This window comes from Phacochoerus africanus, chromosome 1 (genome assembly GCF_016906955.1).
Source record: "Phacochoerus africanus isolate WHEZ1 chromosome 1, ROS_Pafr_v1, whole genome shotgun sequence".
NCBI classification, from domain to species: domain Eukaryota; kingdom Metazoa; phylum Chordata; class Mammalia; order Artiodactyla; family Suidae; genus Phacochoerus; species Phacochoerus africanus.
In genome coordinates, this window is record NC_062544.1 from 157,610,418 (window position 1) to 157,630,643 (window position 20,226).

The window sequence follows — 20,226 nt, forward strand, 5'->3', positions numbered from 1 at the left end:
GAGAGGGTGTGGAGAAAAGGGAACTCTCCTACACTGTTGGTGGGAATGTAGATTGATGCAAACACTATGGAAGAACAGTATGGAGATTTCTCAGAAAACTAAATATAGAACTACTGTATGAGCCAGCAATCTCACTCCTGGCCATACATTCAGATCCAAACCTTCCTCGAAAAAGACACATGCACCCATATGTTCACTGCAGCACTATTCATAATAGCCAAGACATGGCAACAACCTAAATATCCATCGGCAGATGAATGGATTAAGAAGATGTGGTATAAATATACAATGGAATACTATTCAGCCATAAAAAAGAACAAAATAATGCCATTTGCAGCAACACAGATGGAACTAGGGACTCTCATACTAAGTGAAGCCAGTCAGAAAGAGAAAGACAAATACCAAATGATATAACGTACATCTGGAATCTCATATATGGCACAAATGAACTTTTCCACAGAAAAGAAACTCATGGACTTGGAGAACAGACTTATAGTTGCCAAGGGGGAGGGAGTGGAATGGACTGGGAATCTGGGGTTAATAGACTCAAAATATTGCCTTTGGAATGGATAAGAAATGAGATTCTGCTGTATTGCACTGGGAGCTATGTCTGGTCACTTGTGATGGAGCATGATAGAAGATGATGTGAGAAAAAGAATGTATAATATATGTATGTGCGACTGGGTCTCTTTTCTGTACTGTAGAAAACTGACAGAACACTGTAAACCAGCTATAATGGAAAAAAATCATTACAAAAAAGAATTAAAAGCATAATAATAATGTTTCTCATTAGAGAATATGAATAAGATAGAAATGATAAGATATCCTGTTATTTGTAGCTCAACAGTAATGAACCTTAACTAGTATCCCATGAAGTTGTGGGTCAGGGAGTTAAGGATCTGGTGTTCCCATGAGCTTGGATCCTGTATTGCTGTGGCTGTGGCACAGGGTGGCAGCTCTTGCTCCAATATGATACCTAGCCTGGGAACTTCCATATGCCATGGGTGCAGCTCTTAAAAAAAAAAAAAAAAAAAAACCACGTGATAAAAAAAGAGAACCAAATAGAAAGTCTACAGTATAATACAACACTGGAATTAAAAATTCACTAAAGAGGCTCAACAGATTTGAGCTGACAGAAGAAAAGTCAGTAATCTTCAAGATATATCAAAAGAGATATATAATCTGAAGAACAGATAGGAAAAATGCACAGTGCCTGAGAGAAATATGGGATACCATTAAGTACACTGATAGGTGTAATGGGAGTACCAGGAGAAGAAAGGACCAGAAATAAACTTGAAGGAATAATGACTAATTATTTCCAAATTTGATGACTATATATCCTCAAAGCTCAACAAAGTCCAAGTAGGATAAATGCAAAGAGATCTACAACCAGATGCCATCACAGTGAATTTGTTAAATGCCAAAGATTAAAAAAGAAAAATCTTGAAAGTAGTAAGAGAAAAGTAACTCATAACACACAAAGAAAGTTCAATAAATTTAAAAGCTGACTACTCATCAGACACAGTCAGAAGGCAGCAGGATAACATAGTTAATGTCTTGAAAGTAAAAAGCTATCCAACATGAATCTTACACTTCAAAGCTGAAGATGAAATAAAAACACTCCCAGACGAACAAAGGCTTAGAGAATTTGTTGCTGAAGACTTGCCTCATAAGAAATATTAAAGGAAGTTCTTCAGGCTGATAGCAAATGACATCAGAGAGTAATCTGAATTTCCACAAAAAACAAAGAGTGCTGAAGGGTAATTACCAAGTAGTTATAAAGGATAAGATAATTGCATATTTACTTTATCCTTTTCACTTTTAAAAAAAGCAATTGTATAAAACAATATGGATTTCCATGTGTTGGGCCAATAACATATAATGTATATTTGACAATATACATACACAAAAAAAGTGGGTGAGAGCAAAGATATATTAGAGTAAGGAAATGAAATGATACCAGATGGTAGGTCTCCACAGAAAGAAACAGAACCAGAAACAGTAAATGAGAAGGTTAATATAACACTCTATAAATATATACCTGGCTCCCTTTTTTCTCTCAGCTTATTTTAAAAGACATATGATTATAGCAAGTAATCAATATAACACTGTATTGTTGGGTTTGAAACATTTGGATACAGTATGTGTAACAGTAATGACACAAAAAAGGGAAGGAAGAAATGGAGCTATATAAGAATAAAGCTTTAATATTTCTTTAGAATAAACTTGAAGTAAATTTTGTTAAGTTAAGGTGTATATTTTAAGATCTAGGAAAACTAAAAAAAAACTAAAAATTACTGAAGGAATTAAAATATTACACTAGAAAATATCCATTGAATATAAAAGAAGGTGATAAAAGAGGGAAAATATAGACAAAGAGATGTAGGAAATGACATATAATGGCAGAAACTGTATTAAAACAAAATGCATGATCTAACTACAGACATATTTAATTTTGTAGTGCTTGTTTGCTTACTGCACTTTGCAGATATTGTGTTTGAAAGATTTGTGGTAACCTTGTGTTGTATGATGATGGTTTGTATTTTTAAGGAATAAGGCATTTTTAAATTAAGGTATGGACATTGTTTTTTAAGAGATAATGCTATTGCACATTTAACAGACTAGAGCAGAATGTAAATATAACTTTTACATGCCCCGTGAAACAAAAAATTCATGTGACTTGCTTTATTATAATATTCACTTTATCACAGTGGTTTGGAACTGAAGTTTTCAACTCCAAGATATGCCTGTATATGTTATCTATAAGAAACACACTTTAGATTCAAAGGCAGAAAGGCAGAAAGTAAAAGAATGGAAAAAAAGCTATATACCATGCAAACAATAACTAAAATAGAGATAGAGTGATTACTCCAGTATCAGACAAAATAGTCTTTAAGACAGAAATTACTAGAGACAGAGAAGGACATTTTATAGTGATAAGTAAAAGTCAGTCTTTCAGAAAGACATTGCAATTATGAACATATATATACACCTAACAACAGAGCTCCAAAATACATATGAAGCAAAAACTGAGAATTGAAAGGAGAACTAACAATTCAATAAAAATAGTTGGAGACTTCAAAACCTCACCTGCAATAATGGAGAGAACATTTAAACAAAAGAAAGCGGAATACTTGAAAAGCATTATAAAGAAAAGCCTTCGATCTTCTTGAATAAGTCAAAATACTAAGTAAAACTAAAATATAATAAACATAAAAGGAAAGAAGAAAGTGTTACATAATGGCTAAGCCAGTGTTCATACATCTTTGAATTAGGGAATAAGAAATCATTTCCACTTGCTTAATTCGATCTTGCAAATTCTAGGGTACTGAAAAGGGAGAAGTCAAAGAATAACTATCTAAAAGTCTGAAAGACAAGTACAGTCCCTTAAACTATCAGAGCCTAAGTTATCAAGAGTAATTATATCTAGATGATTAATTTTTCTCAAAAATTAAACATTTAAAATTACAATGGTGTCATAATAAAAGACACTTTTACTGCAATGTGTACAACTTACACAGTCTTTTTGTCTTGTCGAAGAAGCTTAGAAGAAAATTCACTTAGTACTTCCAGGAAAGCCAAATTAGGAGGTGGATATTCTTGTCCTTTCTGATTTTGGTATTTAAAGGCAAATTCTATGCCATCCCTGAAATAAAAGAAAATATTGGCTTAATTTTCCAAATAGCTAGTATAATTCTTTAATGGGCTAGAATTTCAAAATTAGTTGGGAAGATGACAAAATGATTATTAAGGTAGTAAAATCTGATAAATTCACATGGTAAAATGATGTTAATTTGTATGACATATTTATAATACTATTTAATGTTATTATTTACAATGGAAAACTTTAAAGTTGTGAAAAATATAAAAAATAGCTAAACAGCCACGAGGCTAAATTCCTCTGTGTACCTTTTAGATACAACAGAATACTCTGGAAAAATACTTAGATTGCTAGAAAATTTGGTTCTTAGAGTTGATCATGGCACCAAGCATCCACGTGAGTTTTTGTAAGCTACTTTAAGTCTTTGCCATTCAGTTTTCTGTTATGAAATGAGGTTGGCCAAATCAGTACTGCACAGTGTTTTTTTTGTTTTGTTTGTTTTGTTTTTTGTCTTTTTGCTATTTCTTTGGGCTGCTCCCGAGGCATATGGAGGTTCCCAGGCTAGGGGTCTAATCGGAGCTGTAGCCACTGGCCTACGCCAGAGCCACAGCAACGTGGGATCCGAGCCGCGTCTGCAACCTACACCACAGCTCACGGCAACACCGGATTGTCAACCCACTGAGCAAGGGCAGGGACCGAACCCGCAACCTCATGGTTCCTAGTCGGATTCGTTAACCACTGCGCCACGACGGGAACTCCCCTGCACAGTGTTTTTAAACCTGTATCTCTCACATTTTCTCACTGACAGACTAGACAAGACTGTTTTGTTAAACTTTCCTTTCTATAATTTGTAAGATGAAAAAAGCTGGATGATGTAAATATTTTTCAAATTAAAAAAAATACCCTCCTGTTGAGAGTCACTAGATTAGACAATCTCTAAAGTTCTTATACCTTGAAAATTCTAACACTGGTCACTTTAAAAATTGGTTAAATAGGGAGTTCCTGGTCATGGCTCAATGGAAACAAATCTGACTAGTATCCACGAAGATGCAGGTTCGATCCCTGGCCTTGCTCCGTGGGTTAAGGATCTGGCATAGCTGTGAGCTGTGGTGGAGGTCATAGATGCAGTTCGGAACTGGCGTTGCTGTGGCTGTGGTGTAGGCAGGCAGCTGTAGCTCCAATTCGACCCCTAGCCAGGGATCTTCCATATGCCGTAGTTGCGGTGCTTAAAAAGCAAACAAACAAACAAACAAACAAAAACAAACAAAAAAACCCAGTTGGTTAAAAAAACAGTTGTTTCAGTTAAATTCCAGTAAACCAGAGTCTGTATATAAGTGTTTATTTAGCTAACTCACTTGTGAAGTGTGGCAACTGCTTCTCGTGTCTTGATCTGGTCCAATCCAAATGTAAGGGCAAAGCGACGTGCCAGTTCTTTAATGCCACTGACATGGGCAGATGTCCTATCTAGGTTGGGACCTTGTTCTTGAACAAGTTCATTAAACAACTGGTAGAAAGAGAAAAAAAAAGGGAAAAACCTATGGCTAAGAAATATTTTAAATTTATTGTTAGAATAGGCAATATAATTTAAAAGTATTTATATGGCACATGGTAAAATACATAGTTCTTTCCTTGTATTAACAGTAGCCACACTGTTTCCCTTTTCCAAGTCTTCTACTATGATCTACTATTTCTTGAGCTCATTTTCATGCTAATGATTAAAAGCAAACCATAATTTTTTCTTTTCCTTTTTTTTTTAACCAAAAAGGAATGCATTTTGGGTTGGGAAAAAGAAACACGTTTACAAATATACTATTTATTCATAAACATCTAGGTGTTCTTTTTGTTGATTTCATAAGAAAGGCAATATATAAAATATAGGATTCAGAACTTTTTTTTTTACTTATTACATCTTAGACAAGGACATTATGTAAAAAATTCATTTAGATATATGGAGTGATTTTTCCTATCCAATTATAAAATATACCAATAAGGTCTTAAACTGAGTGGAGGAGTTTTATAATTACATACATATTATGCATATTGTGTCAAAATAACAATAAAAACAAAACCATGGAATACTCAAGAGCAATCATCATTCTGCCACTAAAGTCAGACACAAAATGAATCTATACACATCTGCCTTCCTTACTATTATGAGAGAAGAATAAATAGTCTAAGCTTTCATCTAAAGCCACTCTCTCCTTATGTACTTTATGTATCTCACTGCTTTTTACCTACTTTAGTGATTTTGGTCCTGTGCTACTACTTTTTTCTCCGTCATTAAATTTTTTGTTAGAGGCATGCATCTTAAAAAACACACAAACAACCCTAATATCTTAATTCCATCTCCTCTGCCAGCAACCAATGCATTTTTCTCCTTCTCTTTATGCAAAGATCCTAAGAAGTATTGTTTACATTTGTTTTCTTCACTTCCTCATCTCCTAATCTCTCAATTCACTCTAACCACACCATTTCATTGAAATAGCTCATTGTCTATTAATTATGCTGTCCAGATTTTTAGTTTTCTTTGGCAGTAGACTGGCCTAAACTGCTTACTCTGCCATGACTGGAAACGGCAGTTCTTCCAGAGAGTTTCAAATTCAGGTAATTGTTTATCAAGTCTCAAAATTTAAAATGTTTTCCCAGACAGTTGTATACAATAGCCTTGATCTTTAAAATAAATACAAAGAATATATTTCATTGTACAAAATTCAAGGAATATGAAAGTGGAAGTTCTCTTTTCTCTTTCCAACTATATATCATTCTTCTTTCTAAAGGTAACCAATGTTGAAGTTTGAAAGTTTTCTAGACCAATTTAGACACATTAATATATTACATACATAAAGCTTTAATTTTTATATAAATGGTACTGTACTATATATTTTGTCCTGAAACTTGCTATTTTCACTTATTATTTTGTCTTAAAAATCTTTTAGCTACTTCAGAGTATCAGTTTATTTAACCATTCTGTTGATGGGCATTTAAACTATCTCCCATTTTGCAATATTATACAGACTGTTACAATAAAATATATTTGCCATATATATCTTTGCTCAGATTTGCATGTATCTATGTAGATACCTAAGTAGCAAAACTATTGATTTAAAGGGAATATGTATCTTAAATTTTGAAATATACTGACAAATTATATTCCAAGAAGGTAAGAGCAACTGCTTTCACAAGGGATCTTTTCTTGCTACATTTTTAACTGTCACTGGTATTATCAATCATTTTAATTCATGCCAATCTGTTCAGCAGTGTTAAATGTCTCCTTGTTTTAATCTGTATTATATTAATTTTTAATTTTTTAGTATTTTCTTTAGGGCCAACCCACAGCACATGGAGGTTTCCAGGCTAGGGGTTGAATCCAAGTTACAGCCACTGGCCTGTCCCACAGCCACAGCAATGCAGGATCCAAGCTGCATATGCAACCTACACCACAGCTGATGCCAGATCCTTAACCCACTGAGCCAGGCTGAACCTGCAACCTCATGGTGATCACTTGGATTTGTTTCCGCTGTGCTACAATGGGAACTCCTGTATTATGTTAATTATTAATAAAACTATGCCTCTTTTCTTTTTTTCTTTTTGGCCACACAAGGCATATGAAAGTTTCTAGGCCAGGGATGGGATCTGAACTACAACTGTGATCTACGCCACAGCTGAGGGTGCAATGCACTGCACTGGGCCGGAGATTGTACCCAGGTCACCACAGAGACAATGCCAGATCCTTAACCTACTGTACCACGGTGGGAACTCCATGCCTTTTTTTGTGTTTACTGCTTAAAAAGGTTCCCTCTTTTGAAAAGTGGCTTTTCACTTGCTCACTTCTGTATAGGATTTATTTACCTTTGTTACTGATTTGTAGTATTTTCTCTATATGATTAAAAATACTTTCCCACAATCTGTCATTTGTTTTTAAATTTTGTTTGGAGTGCTGGCTGATGCATAAATCTATTTAAATTTATATATTATAAATTTTTTTTTTTTTACTTTGTGTCTTCTTTCCTTACTGAGGACTTCCCTACTCTAGGATATAAAAATATCCTCTTATTTTTCTTATAACCTTTAAATTTTTAACATTTATATACAGTCCGACTAGTAGTTAATTTTGGGTATATGCTATAAATAGCTATTTTTCCAAGTACATAGTCAATGGACCTATCACCATTTACTGAATAGGCCCAAACATTTCCTCACATTTGAAATGAGACTTTTATCATAGACTAAATATATACATACATACCTATGAGCCAGCCCCTACCTCTCAATCTCTATGTTAATACTAGGCATTTACTAGGAATCTAATTTAGACAATATGTGTGACATATTTTCTTATTTGGATACTAGTTTTGTCCCTTCTCTTATTAAGATACCTAGCATATAATAAGTGAACTGCTTAATATTAATTCTACTCTTTATCTCGTTCCCTTCAAATTTCTTTTTTTCTTTTTTGTCTTTTTGCCTTTTCTAGGGCCGCTCCCGCGGCATATGGAGGTTCCCAGGCTAGGGGTCTAATTGGAGCTGTAGCTGCCGGCCTACACCAGAGCCACAACAACACGGGATCCGAGCTGCGTCTGCGACCTATACTACAGCTCACGGCAATGCTGGATCCTTAAACCACTGAGGAGGGCCAGGGATCGAACCGGCAACCTCATGGTTCCTAGTTGGATTCGTTAACCACTGTGCCACAATGGGAACTCCCCCTTCAAATTTCTTACCTGCTGTAAACTGAGAATGAGGGTCTTGGCACACTGAATTTTATCAATCTGCCTGGTTTTACTCAGTGTTTCCTTAATAATATCACCATAGTCATTGTAATACTGTGAGGAAAAGAAAGAAAACATAGCTTTAAAACTGTTAACAATTTATGAGATAAAGAACAGGTTGGTGAAAGAAATCGAAAGGTGAATACAGAGGTTTTTAACTATTCATCTTAAAAACCTAATGACAGTTAAAAGGTATTGTCTATAGCTAAAGAAATATACATTTGATATTTAAGATCATGAACTAATAATAAAACTAAAAAATGTGGAATCCCAAGCGAAGAAGAGATAAGTGAGAAAAATTCCTCATTTTTTACAACATGGATTCAACAGACATCATTTTAAAAGGTGACAAATCAGGAAGAGAACTTTTGATAGAAACTTCCCGAAGAATGAAACCAAAATAGTTAAAACTGCTTACTTCTGAGGAGTGGGCCTAAATATCTGGAAGGGCAGATTAGAGTAACAGACTTAACTTTTTCATTTAATATTTTTGTGTACTATCTATCTCATTCCCGCCCCCAATATGTCTATATTTTACTATTACAATATAAAAAATAAAGCCACTGACTTCTTTATAATTCAATTTTTTTTTTACCCAGGATTTAAAGAATTTTGTGATTAAATAATTAGGAGAATATTACATCTGGATATTATTTTGGCTAAAGCCTAAAACTTATGACCTAGCTAGCAAAGTGAGTATATTAGCCTGACAATTGGATTTTTATAATCTTCAAAAAGATGGGTGTGCTTCTACGATGTGAGGTTAAAAAAAAAAAAAAAAAGGAAACCAAAAAACCCAGGAAATATCTCAAAAGAATCATTCTTTTAGTGCAATTAAAAAATGATCTCAATGCAGATAAAAAGAGAAACATGAGAGCACTGAAGTCATTCAAAAGATAGATCAATAATAAATTCAGATTTTTAATGACCTCACAGACGAGTAAGGCAAAAGCCAAACAAGCCAAGGATATATAAGAAAGAACAACAAACAACTATTAGAATATTTATAGGAACGATTAATGCCTATAATGAACAGAGGTGGGTAAAAACTGTTAAGGATGATAAATGTTTTAGATAACAGCTTTTATCTTAAAACCAACGCAGTTTTGTTAAGGGATGACAAGGAAAAACCATGGTAAGCTCGTATTTATCCAACCAAACTCTGTCGAGATATTACTTTTGGAAGCCTTCTCTGGCTGCTCACTTAAAGACCATATCTGGGCTTGCTTTGCAATTTGTACATCCATTATTACAATAATCACACTGAAGCCTTATGGTCTAGCGGAAAGTGCTAAGCTTTGAAGCTAGACAAACCTAAAATCAAATGCCAGTTTTTGCTACTTTAATAGTTGTGTGATCTTAGAAAGTTATTTAACCTCTCCAAGCCTTAATTTCCTTATCTGTAAATGATAATATTATTTCCTACTTCACAGGGTTACTGTAATCAACAAAGATAATGTAAAAGCTTTAGAACAGTGTCTCAAATACAACTGGCATAGAACATAGGCAGCTATTTAATATTAACATGTTATATAATATGGGTACATTTCAGTTTTTTGGTTAATCTGTAACCTCCCTAAGTGCAGAAATCACTTTTTTTTTGTCTTTTTGTCTTTTCTAGGGCCACTCCCGCTGCATTTGGAGATTCCCAGGCTAGGGGTCGAATCGGTAGCTCCAGCCTACACCACAGCCACAGCAACACAGGATCCAAGCTGCGTCTGCAACCTACACCACAGCTCACGGCAACGCCGGATCCTTAACCCACTGAGCAAGGGCAGGGATCGAACCTGCAACCTCATGGTTCCTAGTCGGATTCGTTAACCACTGTGCCACGACAGGAACTCCCAGAAATCATGTTTTATTTAAACCTCCGGTTAACAACACAGTGCTCATCAGATTGCAGGTGTTCAGCAAAATATGATGACTTGGTTCCTACGTCATAACTAGAATTGTACCATACTTGGTACATACATGTACCATACATGGATAAAGACATAAGTGAATCAGTGGCATACACAACATTCTGAATGTGGGCAAAATAAAATACCATCTCTGACATGAGAAAAAGCTAAAAAGATGAGAATTGTGCCTATTCAGCTGTATCAAGGATTTCTGAGCACTGCTTTTTTCTTCTTTACTTCCTTTCTTTTTTTTTGTTTTAGGGCTGCTCCTGTGGCATATGGAAGTTCCCAGGTTAGTGGCTGAATCAGAGTTGCAGCTGCTGGCCTACACCATAGACACAGTAACATGGGATCTGAGCCACTTGTTACCTACATCGCAGCTCACAGCAACGCCAGATCCTTAACCCACTGAGTGGGGACAGGGACTGAACCCATGTCCTCATGGTTACTAGTCAGGTTTGTTACTTCTGAGCCACAGTGGGAACTCTGAGCACTGCTTTTTTTGAGGGTCAGAAACAAAATGGACAAAATGGACTTACAGAAAGGAGAACAGTCAGTAAGTGAGTAACTATTAAAATCCTGTCATATGAAGAATGGTTTAAAACCTTTCCACACCTCCTCATGGAAAAATCACAACTTCTCACACAACATCTAAAGTCTAACCTCTCAGTTTCTTTAAATCTTACCCCTGGCTCCACTGCCATAAGCTATCTATGTTGCTATATCAAATTTCTTGCATTTTCCCCAAACAATTTATTTCCTTTGTGTCTCTGTACATGACGTTCAATCTACCTAAGAGTCCTCCTATTACTTCTTTACTTGACTAATTTATGCTTATTATATCAGACTTGTTCAGAAGCCACTTCTACGCAATTTTCATTAACCCTCATACTTCTGAAGAGTGGACTATCTGTTTTACATATTTCCAGGAACCCCTGTACATACCTCTATTATATTGTATAAATGCAACTGTCTAAGCTACTTGACTATCTCCAGCTGTAGACCACTCTGGAGCAGGAATTTTAAAATCTCTGTAACTAGTGCCTGGCAGGTGGCATGGTACACAGTAGGCACACTTATAAATATATCTGAAGAGAGTTATAGGGAAGAAGCACTGCTTTCTCATGAAAATAAAAAGGAATTTTTTTCACATAAATGTGAGGAACTCCTACTTTATGGAATTGATATAAATGGACATGTTATAAAAAATTATGAGAGAAATTTTAAATATGTCAGAAATTCATCAATAATACATAGGTAAAAGTTATCAATTTTAGTTTATTCATTATCGTTTCATTTTTAGTTGCTAACTTCTCTGCCACTTAGATGGAAGGGGAAAAATAAGAATATGAAATGATATTAGTATGTATATTCTTTTACCCATAAAAAATGTAAAACTATACCTTCATGTAGTGTTTAAAGATGTCTGCAGCTGCATGCATGTCAACAATATCATAAATGATAAGTTTGCTGAAGGCAGCAAGTAGATTCCTTCTCTTGTGTAAGGCCTCAATTTTATTAGCTTCATCTTCTTCATCGCCCTCTAACCACAGAAAATAAATTAATTATGAACTTTGGCAAAAAAGTGAAACAATGTAGACAATCTATAATAAAAAAAAAACAAGCTTATAACCTTACAAATAGGTATAAGTCAGTTTTAGATGGATAAAAACTGTTACTTTTATTACTGTTTATTTTAGGGTACTGTATTTAGTTATACATTTATTAAATACTTAGTAGGCACTAAAGTACCTATCTTTTATGATACTGTCATAGCAAAGATTGAGTAAGAGAAACAAAGCATATATAGATTTTTTCCTGACATATTTTTGTCATAATAATACTGTGTCTGTTTACCTTTAAAATGCTATCTTTTCTTATTTCAATATTCCTTATGTGCTAATATAGTTCCACAGAGAAGAAATACCTGGAAATTTTTAAGACACAGGGAAAAACTTTTTTTTTAGAAAAATATATGGGGAGTGAATAATGGAAATTATATGGAGGAGTTAGTTTTCAGTTCTTATTCTAAACATGGTTACATTGTAAGCTGAGGAATAAAGTATATTTTACAAACCATGTTATGTATACTCACATGTTTAGAAACAAAACCTTATTAAATACTTTCAAAACAAGTAGTGCTTATTCCTTATTTTTAAGATTCTCAGGCTTATGTATTTCTTTCTTTCTTTTTTTTTCTTTTTGCCTTTTCTAGGGCCGCTCCCGTGGCATATGGTGGTTCCCAGGCTAGGGGTGTAATCGGAGCTGTAGCCACTGGCCTAAGCCAGAGCCACAGCAACAGGGGATCTGAGCCGCCATGTGCAACCTACACCACAGCTCACGGCAATGCTGGATCCTTAACCCACTGAGCAAGGCCAGGGATGGAACCCACAACCTCATGGTTCCTAGTTGGATTCGTTAACCACTGAGCCACGACAGGAACTCCTTTTTTTTCTCTTGTCTTTTTAGGGCTGCACCCGTGGCATATGGAGGTTCCCAGGCTAAGGTAATTGGATCTGTAGCTGCTGGCCTACACCAGAGCCACTGCAATTTGGGATCCAAGCCGAGTCTGCAACCTATACCACAGCTCATGGCAACACCTGGATCCTTAACCCACTGAACAAAGCCAGGGATTGAACCCGCAACCTTATGGTTCCTAGTTGGATTCGTTTTTACTGTGTTACGAAGGGAACTCCTGTATTTCTAATCCTAAGAAAAATTTCTCTGCAAGACTCCAAATGACAAAAGTTAACACCTTTGTTTCAGGCTCTTGTACTGACCCTTTCACATCTTGGCCAGCCCTTATTTAGGGACAGTGTTTTTCCTTCTCTTCTTTGCACGTATATATCCATAAAAAACCCCTTACTCTCAATTTCTTTCTTCCCTTTCTACTAACTGGTTCAGTTATGAATCATCAGTACTTTGAGAAGCTGGAAATCTTTTTGTTTAAGACGAGTGGCAGGTAAATTTTACCTCCTGAAATTAATGTTGATTCAAAATAAAAATACTTCATTTCATTTCATAGTCCAGTACTTTCTAAAATGTTCTGTTAAATAAAAAACATCCTAATAGCACCAAGTAGATTTATGGATCTGATATGCCACAAATCTTATTTTAGAGAGCTTAAGTCATCTATTTTACAAATAACCTATTCTATATAATCTTTATTTAAAATTATTTATATTCCTAAGTTTTCATTCTGCATGCTCAGCACAATTTTGACTGGTGAGTCTGATAACATTCTTTTAGCACCTAGTATCTTATGAGTCATATTTTTTAAATTTTAGAAATGCATGGCGACCACAAAGGAGCAGAAAGGAACTCAGATGGTTTTAAGGAAAAACTGTGAACCTAGGCCCAGTTCAGTTAGGAAAAAAAGCCACTTATCCTAAATATACATTTTATATATGAGGGAAATGACAAGTGTACAAAATTATTCATTATAGCATAGTTTACAATAGCAGAAGATTGGAAACTAGCCAAACATCAGTCAATATGAGATGAATAACATAAATAACGTTATAGTTAAAACAATGAAATACTATGTAGCTGTTAGAATAAGAATAAGGAAGTTTATATATGTAGTAATAGGGAGAGCTCTCTAAGGTACAATGTTAGAGGAGGGACTAGTAATATATTCAGTGTTGACTTCTGAATTACATGAATGTATTAACTTTTTTTTTCTTTGTCTTTTTAGGGCCTCACCCCAGGGCATGTGGAAGTTCCCCGGCTAAGGGTCAAATAGGAGCTGTAGCTGCTGGCCTACAGCAACCACGGGATCCGAGCCACATCTGCAACCTACATCACAGCTCACAGCAATTCTGGATCCTTAACCTACTGAGCAAGGCCAGGGATCGAACCCACATCCTCATGGATACTAGTTGGGTTTCTTACCACTGGGTCATGACAGGAACTCCCCAACATTTTTTTTTAAAGAGAGAAATTCTAATATTTTTTAGGACTGAATTTTTTCTCATATATTTTGGGGATGGTAAAACAAAAGCAATATTGACAAGATGATAGCTACAAATACCCATGCTCTGGTTCTCCTCATCTTGGTCAATGAAAACATGATCCATCACAAAACTGAGGAGTTCAGACTGAAGTCCAGTATCTGGGTTAAACACCAAAGGCTGAAGGCCCTCCCTGCCACCTGTCATTAATTGGTGGCTAAAAATCATCAAAAGATCACAGAGTAACATGAAAGCCTGGAATGCAAAAGAAATTCATCAGTAAAATATTGTACAAATGCAGCTATAACTACAAATCAATGTTAATGAAAATATAACAAATTAAAGTTACATAACAGTACCATAATAGAAATTCTGAGTATTCAAATTGCAGCTACTTAATTTTAATTTCCAAACTTAATAAAATTACTTTTTCTCATTACATACTAGTCCTATTTAAGACTTCCTATCATCCTAAATATAACCTATTTCTTTAATTTGGCTGTATTAACTCAAAATAGCTAAGAGATTTTGATTTGAACTTATAAAAAATAAGTTAACCTCAACTCCAGAAGTACAAAATTGATACAATAAGGAGAGAGGTCAGAAATCAATCACATACTGCTTAATCACACAATAAGCATAACTCTTAACACAAACTGTATAATTCAATAAATTATAATGTAGTACTTTATAATCTGTAAGCTATTATTCTGGATTCTTCTTTAAAAAAATCTAATGTAAAACAAAAATTTTCAGCAATAGGTTAAAACTGAATTCAAGATCATTCACATAAAAATCAGTAACTGAAAGCTTCCCAACAAATGTAATCACATAAGAGAACTTTCAGTACATATCCCCACAGAGAAAGTATAGTTATTTTGCCAAATTTATCCTATTTAATGGATGGAATGAAATAAACCTGTATCAACGGTTTATTGAAATTGAAAGATTTTTATTATAAAATGACTGAGGGCTCTGATAGCACTAAATAATCCACTCACACCCCCTTTAAAAATGGATTTCTATGGAAAAAAATTCTGGTATCCTGGAGATGGTTATATGCTGTCCATCTCCAACAAGAATCAGAGTAGTTCATATTCTAGGTACACAACCATGAAATACATAAATATAGAAACAGTCACTTGAAAAGAGGAGAGCATGAAGAGAAACCAGGGAAATACACTTTTTAAATTGAGGCCATACTTTGAGATGTCACCAAACAGTGATGATGTAGAAACACTGAATTTCTGGCTTAAATGTGCTAAGCTAGGTACTTTTTAGCGTTGGTTGAGTTCAGAAGGCTTTGAGAATAAGGTTTAGGAAAGACCATTTTTGTTCCCATTTTAAATAAGATACTGATAACTTAATAAAGAAGAGACCTGTGATAACCCATTTGTATGAAGAGGCAGCAAAGGGTAACATACTACTGTATTCTTTAACAGATAAAGACTCTTTTTCTAGCTCAATATCCTAATAAAAAACAACACTGAAAAGGTACATCTGTTTTCTATAAAAGTACTTCCTAACAGAACAGTATAGTTAAATAGTTTACAAAATCACTTCATGAAAACGGTATTGCCTTTGGGCTCCACTTTGACTGTCTTTGAGCTATGCTACTTTCCAAGGGGTGAGGAGTCTGGTGGACCAATGGTATATGCTATACCCCTACTTTACACTACAGTTCAGGGACAGGGATTCAGGCATCTTTCCTAGGCACAATGCATCCCCATTGCGTACTCCCAGGCCCCAGGGTAATCAAGGAGCGTCTGTTTGAGGGATGTTGACTAAGTTCGGATATGTGGACTGAAAAGTTCACATGCACGTGTGAGTTCTTCCTCGTATGGGAAAGAGCTGAAAGTGAGATGAGAAAGTGAGCCCTATACCAGTTCCCTAACTCTCCAAGTTCTGGCATAGAACTTTTAAGAATCAAGAATTCTAAATTGAAACCCAGCCTTCCAGGCCATTATGAAGGTATAACTCGTTAAGGAACAAACACTTATAACAGGTTTGTTAGCTTGTTTTATAACTTAAATATTCTTGTCACAGGTCCCACAAATGTTAGAGACAGACCTACATGCTAAGAACTGCCATAAAAATTACACCTTCTTACTGCTTTTTTAAATACATTTGAGTTATTTTTATTGAGCGCTCTTAACTGATAATTTCTTACCTGTTCCTTCACTGGAGTATTAACATTAGATAGGCACTGTTGGCAAACAGCCAAAAAGGATTTCACTGTTTTCCTCAATACCAACAAATCCTCCTGTAAGACACATTTCAAATTTGCAACCATGAATTACAGTATTCTAAAAAAAAACTGATCCAAAAGAAATAATAAATGGAAAATAGCCAAACTGATTTATTGTTAAAGCAATTCATAAAACCAAATTTAATGTTGGGAAGCAAATCATATAGTTATTTCCTAGTTTATCTTAATGGAAATGGGAAACAGATAATCCCAAATACTCAGTTCTACTTAGCTTTGGAATGCTCAGTATGGTTTCCTCCAACATATTTTCCTTTATAAATATGGTTTACTTAGGCTAATATTAAAATTGTTAGTCATCCCTATAACAAATACTAGCTGGTGATAAAGTGAGGGAGCACAGCAGCACACTGGAAAAATCATTTAAGCAACAAATGTGTACTGAATTTCTCCCATATTCTCAGCACTCTGCAAAATGTCAAGGGAAAAAAAGAGAGAGCTTTAAAGTAGTGTCTATATACTCAGTGTTAACATCTTAGCAGGGAGTTAAAACAATTAGAGAGTAATTAAGTGTTCACTTTTTTTGGGGGGGGAGGAGTATTAATTCTAACTGTACCAGACAGAGCTAAGCTGGAGGCAGCTTCATAGAAAGATGAACTTTAATCTAAGATTGGAGTGGTGAACAGGATTTAATCAGATGGCCATATAATACCTGATATGAAACATTTGAAAAGTATGAAAGGAAATTTAAATTTATCAAGCATGTATAATGTTCCAAGCACTGGTATGAGGGCTGTTACATAATTTAGTGTTTATATTGATTAGAAGAAGCAGTTATTATTACCAAGGGTTTGAAACCAGGACTGTCTGATAATAGAGCTCCTATTCTCACTGGCTAATGAGCAAGACGCATGCAGATAATTCAGTATTATGATATTTAAAACAGTAATGAAGAGTAATTAAATGACCATAGGCTGATGTAGAAATCACTAAAAAAAGTACTCTACGAAACTAGAATTCTTTAAGCTACTCTATTTTGTACAGATGATAGTTTATTCCTTTTTGGGATCTTCACATCCCAAAACTGATACTTAAAAAATTATACATATTTCCTTTTGCTAAAATGAGTACAGTATTTAGAAGGAATAAGAACATATTTTGTGCGGAGTAGTAAAAAGGACACTGCCTCCGGAACCTTTAATGTTCCTGCAGATGAACATTCAATAACCAAACCTTGACTTTCCTTGACCACTTCTTTAATTTTAAAGACTCACAACGCATTAAAGGAAATAGACAAGAGAACACGCAGCTGCTAAAGGATGTCAAGAGTGCTATGCTAGAAAGCCTAACACAGTAAAAAGTGGTCACAGAAAGGTTCCCAAAGAAGATAAAGCTGAGTTCTGAATAACAACTAAAAATTATCTATCTATAGGGAATGGTGTTCCAGAGGGCATAGAATGTTCAGCCCTGGGGGTGCTTTTATGAGACCTTAATTTACTGTATTTGGGGCATAAATAGGAAGGATCGGTGAGAAAAGAAAAAGAGGAGCAATTTTCATTTAATCAGGAGACTATTTAAAACACCGTGTTAAATCATTTGGCTATTTTCCTGTTGGCAATAAGAAACTTTTTTTTCTCTTTTTTAGGATTGCATGTGTGGTATATGGAAGCTCCCATTCTAGGGGTCGAATCAGAGCTGCAGCTGGCAATCTACACCACAGCCATAGCAACACAGGATCTGAGGCATCCGCGACCTATACTGCAGCTCACAGCAATGCCAGATCCTTAACCCACTAAGTGAGGCCAGGGATTGAACCAGCATCCTCATGGATACTATTCGGGTTTGTTACCCCTGAACCACAACAGGAACTCTGGCAATAAGGAACTAATGAATAAGGATTTTTTATCATATACATGGTAAAAATTTATGTTAATACCATATTCTAAGCAGAAGGGGGAATGATATAGAATAAGGACGTTAGTTAATAGTAAATACAATCTTCAGTCAAGGGCTTATTATATACCAAGTATTGTGTTTTAAGGGGCATAAATTAAAGTTTCACGATTACCCTATAAACTAAGTGGTAATATTTCTATTTTATAGATGAGGAAGCTAAAGTTCAGAGTACCTACAGATTCTAAGTGATAGAGTAAGGATCCAAACCTAGGGTTATTTGGCTCTAAAGCCCATGCTTCTAATCATTGTTTTGTATTTCTTCACAAAGGCAATAGGAATAATCTAAAATGAGGGCCTGAAAAGAAAATGTCAGAATCAAGATATGAACAGTGAAGAGAAAGTAAAGCAACAGAACTGACAGAATTTCAGAACTAATCAGAACAGGGATGTTGATGTTACTCCTAAATTTCTAGGTAACTTGCTACTGAATGAATTACAGTATAAAGTCATGGAGGTACTTAATGCAGGAACAAATGCTAAGGTAACAGTTCAGCTTTACAAATGATGATCTAAGATCCTTGAGAGATACCCTACTGGAGATGTCAAGTAGGCAGATGGATGAGTTCAAAGCCCACAGTAAAGAATTTGAGCAAGAATAGAGATTTTGAAGTCCTCTGCATTTAGATGGCAACAGAAACAATGGAAGTAGATGAGACTGTTCAAGGAGAATCTGTAAAGAGGGCTGACAAAAGTATCCTAGGGAACACCAATATTTAATAGAGAGATGAGAAAAAAGAACACATGATAAAACCTAAGAAATGGTCTGAGAAGTAGGAACAAAACCAAAATATGGCATCCTAGAAGTAAGAAAACATTTAAAAATGAATGGAGTAGTTTAACTAGGACAAATGCCACCAAGAGAAAAGGATTAAAAAGTATTCCAAGGATAAAGCAAGGAGATTGTGCATGACCTTGGGGAGAACATTTTTACAGGAATTAAAAGATCACTTTTATTTAAAAGCAAACTGCCAATGAGTAGAAAGATGAAGAAGGCAACTCTTTCAAAAAAAGTTTGACCATGGGAGTTCCTGCTGTGGCAGAGTGGGTTAAGAATCTGACTGCAGCAGCTTGGGTTTCTGTGGAAGTGTGGGTTTGATCCCCAGCCTGGCGCAGTGGGTTAAAGTATTGAGCATTTCACAGCTGCAGAGTAGGTCACAACTGCAATCTGGAGTCAATCCCTGGCCCGGGAACTTCCATATGCCATGGTTGTGGCCATAAAATAAATTAATAAAATAAAAACAAAGAATGCAGTAGAAAATGAACAAAAGATAAAAAAGAGATATCAAAAAACAGGATGGCATCTAGAAATGTCTTTTGGGGTCTTTGTTGACTTTTTTAATAAAAAAGGTTTGAGAATGCTTGTTGAATAAACAACTGAAAGAAAAACAAAATGTAGGCCATGAGATTAACTGGCTACAAACAAGAGGGTTGAACCATATTCTCTGAGGTGCTATGGCATTCTGTGATTCTGCTGAATTAATCTAGGCACTCAAATGAGAACATATAGGTGCTAACCAGTAAACCTAGTATTCAAAGGACAAAAGTTCACTTCCATTTCTAGTACCTGGAATAGTGCTTGGCACATGGGCAGGTATTTAGTAAGTATTTGCCAAATGAAATATAAATACACATAATAAAGATGATACCACAATCGAAGGGACAAACGTGTAATGTGTTTATTTCATCAAGCAATAAATAGAGTTAACAAATGGAGTTTCTGTCACAGCTTAGTGGTAAGGAGCCGGACTAGTATCCATGAGAATGCAGGTTTGATCCCTGACCTTGCTCAGTGGGTTAAGGATCTGGTGTTGCTGTGAACTGCGATGTAGATCACAGCATG

The 20,226-nt window shown here is 35.2% G+C and overlaps 1 protein-coding gene across 1 annotated transcript in view; it reads right to left on the reverse strand.

The window, feature by feature from the left end:
* Nucleotides 1-20,226, reverse strand: part of STAG1 (stromal antigen 1) — a 415,995-nt gene that overhangs the window by 15,493 nt on the left and 380,276 nt on the right. The window contains exons 23-28 of the mRNA XM_047782999.1: nt 16,395-16,487; nt 14,305-14,479; nt 11,675-11,814; nt 8,323-8,424; nt 4,957-5,105; nt 3,518-3,646 (exon numbers count right to left, since the gene is read on the reverse strand). Of these exons, the coding sequence (XP_047638955.1) occupies nt 3,518-3,646; nt 4,957-5,105; nt 8,323-8,424; nt 11,675-11,814; nt 14,305-14,479; nt 16,395-16,487 (788 nt within the window). The remainder of the gene's footprint in view (nt 1-3,517; nt 3,647-4,956; nt 5,106-8,322; nt 8,425-11,674; nt 11,815-14,304; nt 14,480-16,394; nt 16,488-20,226) is intronic.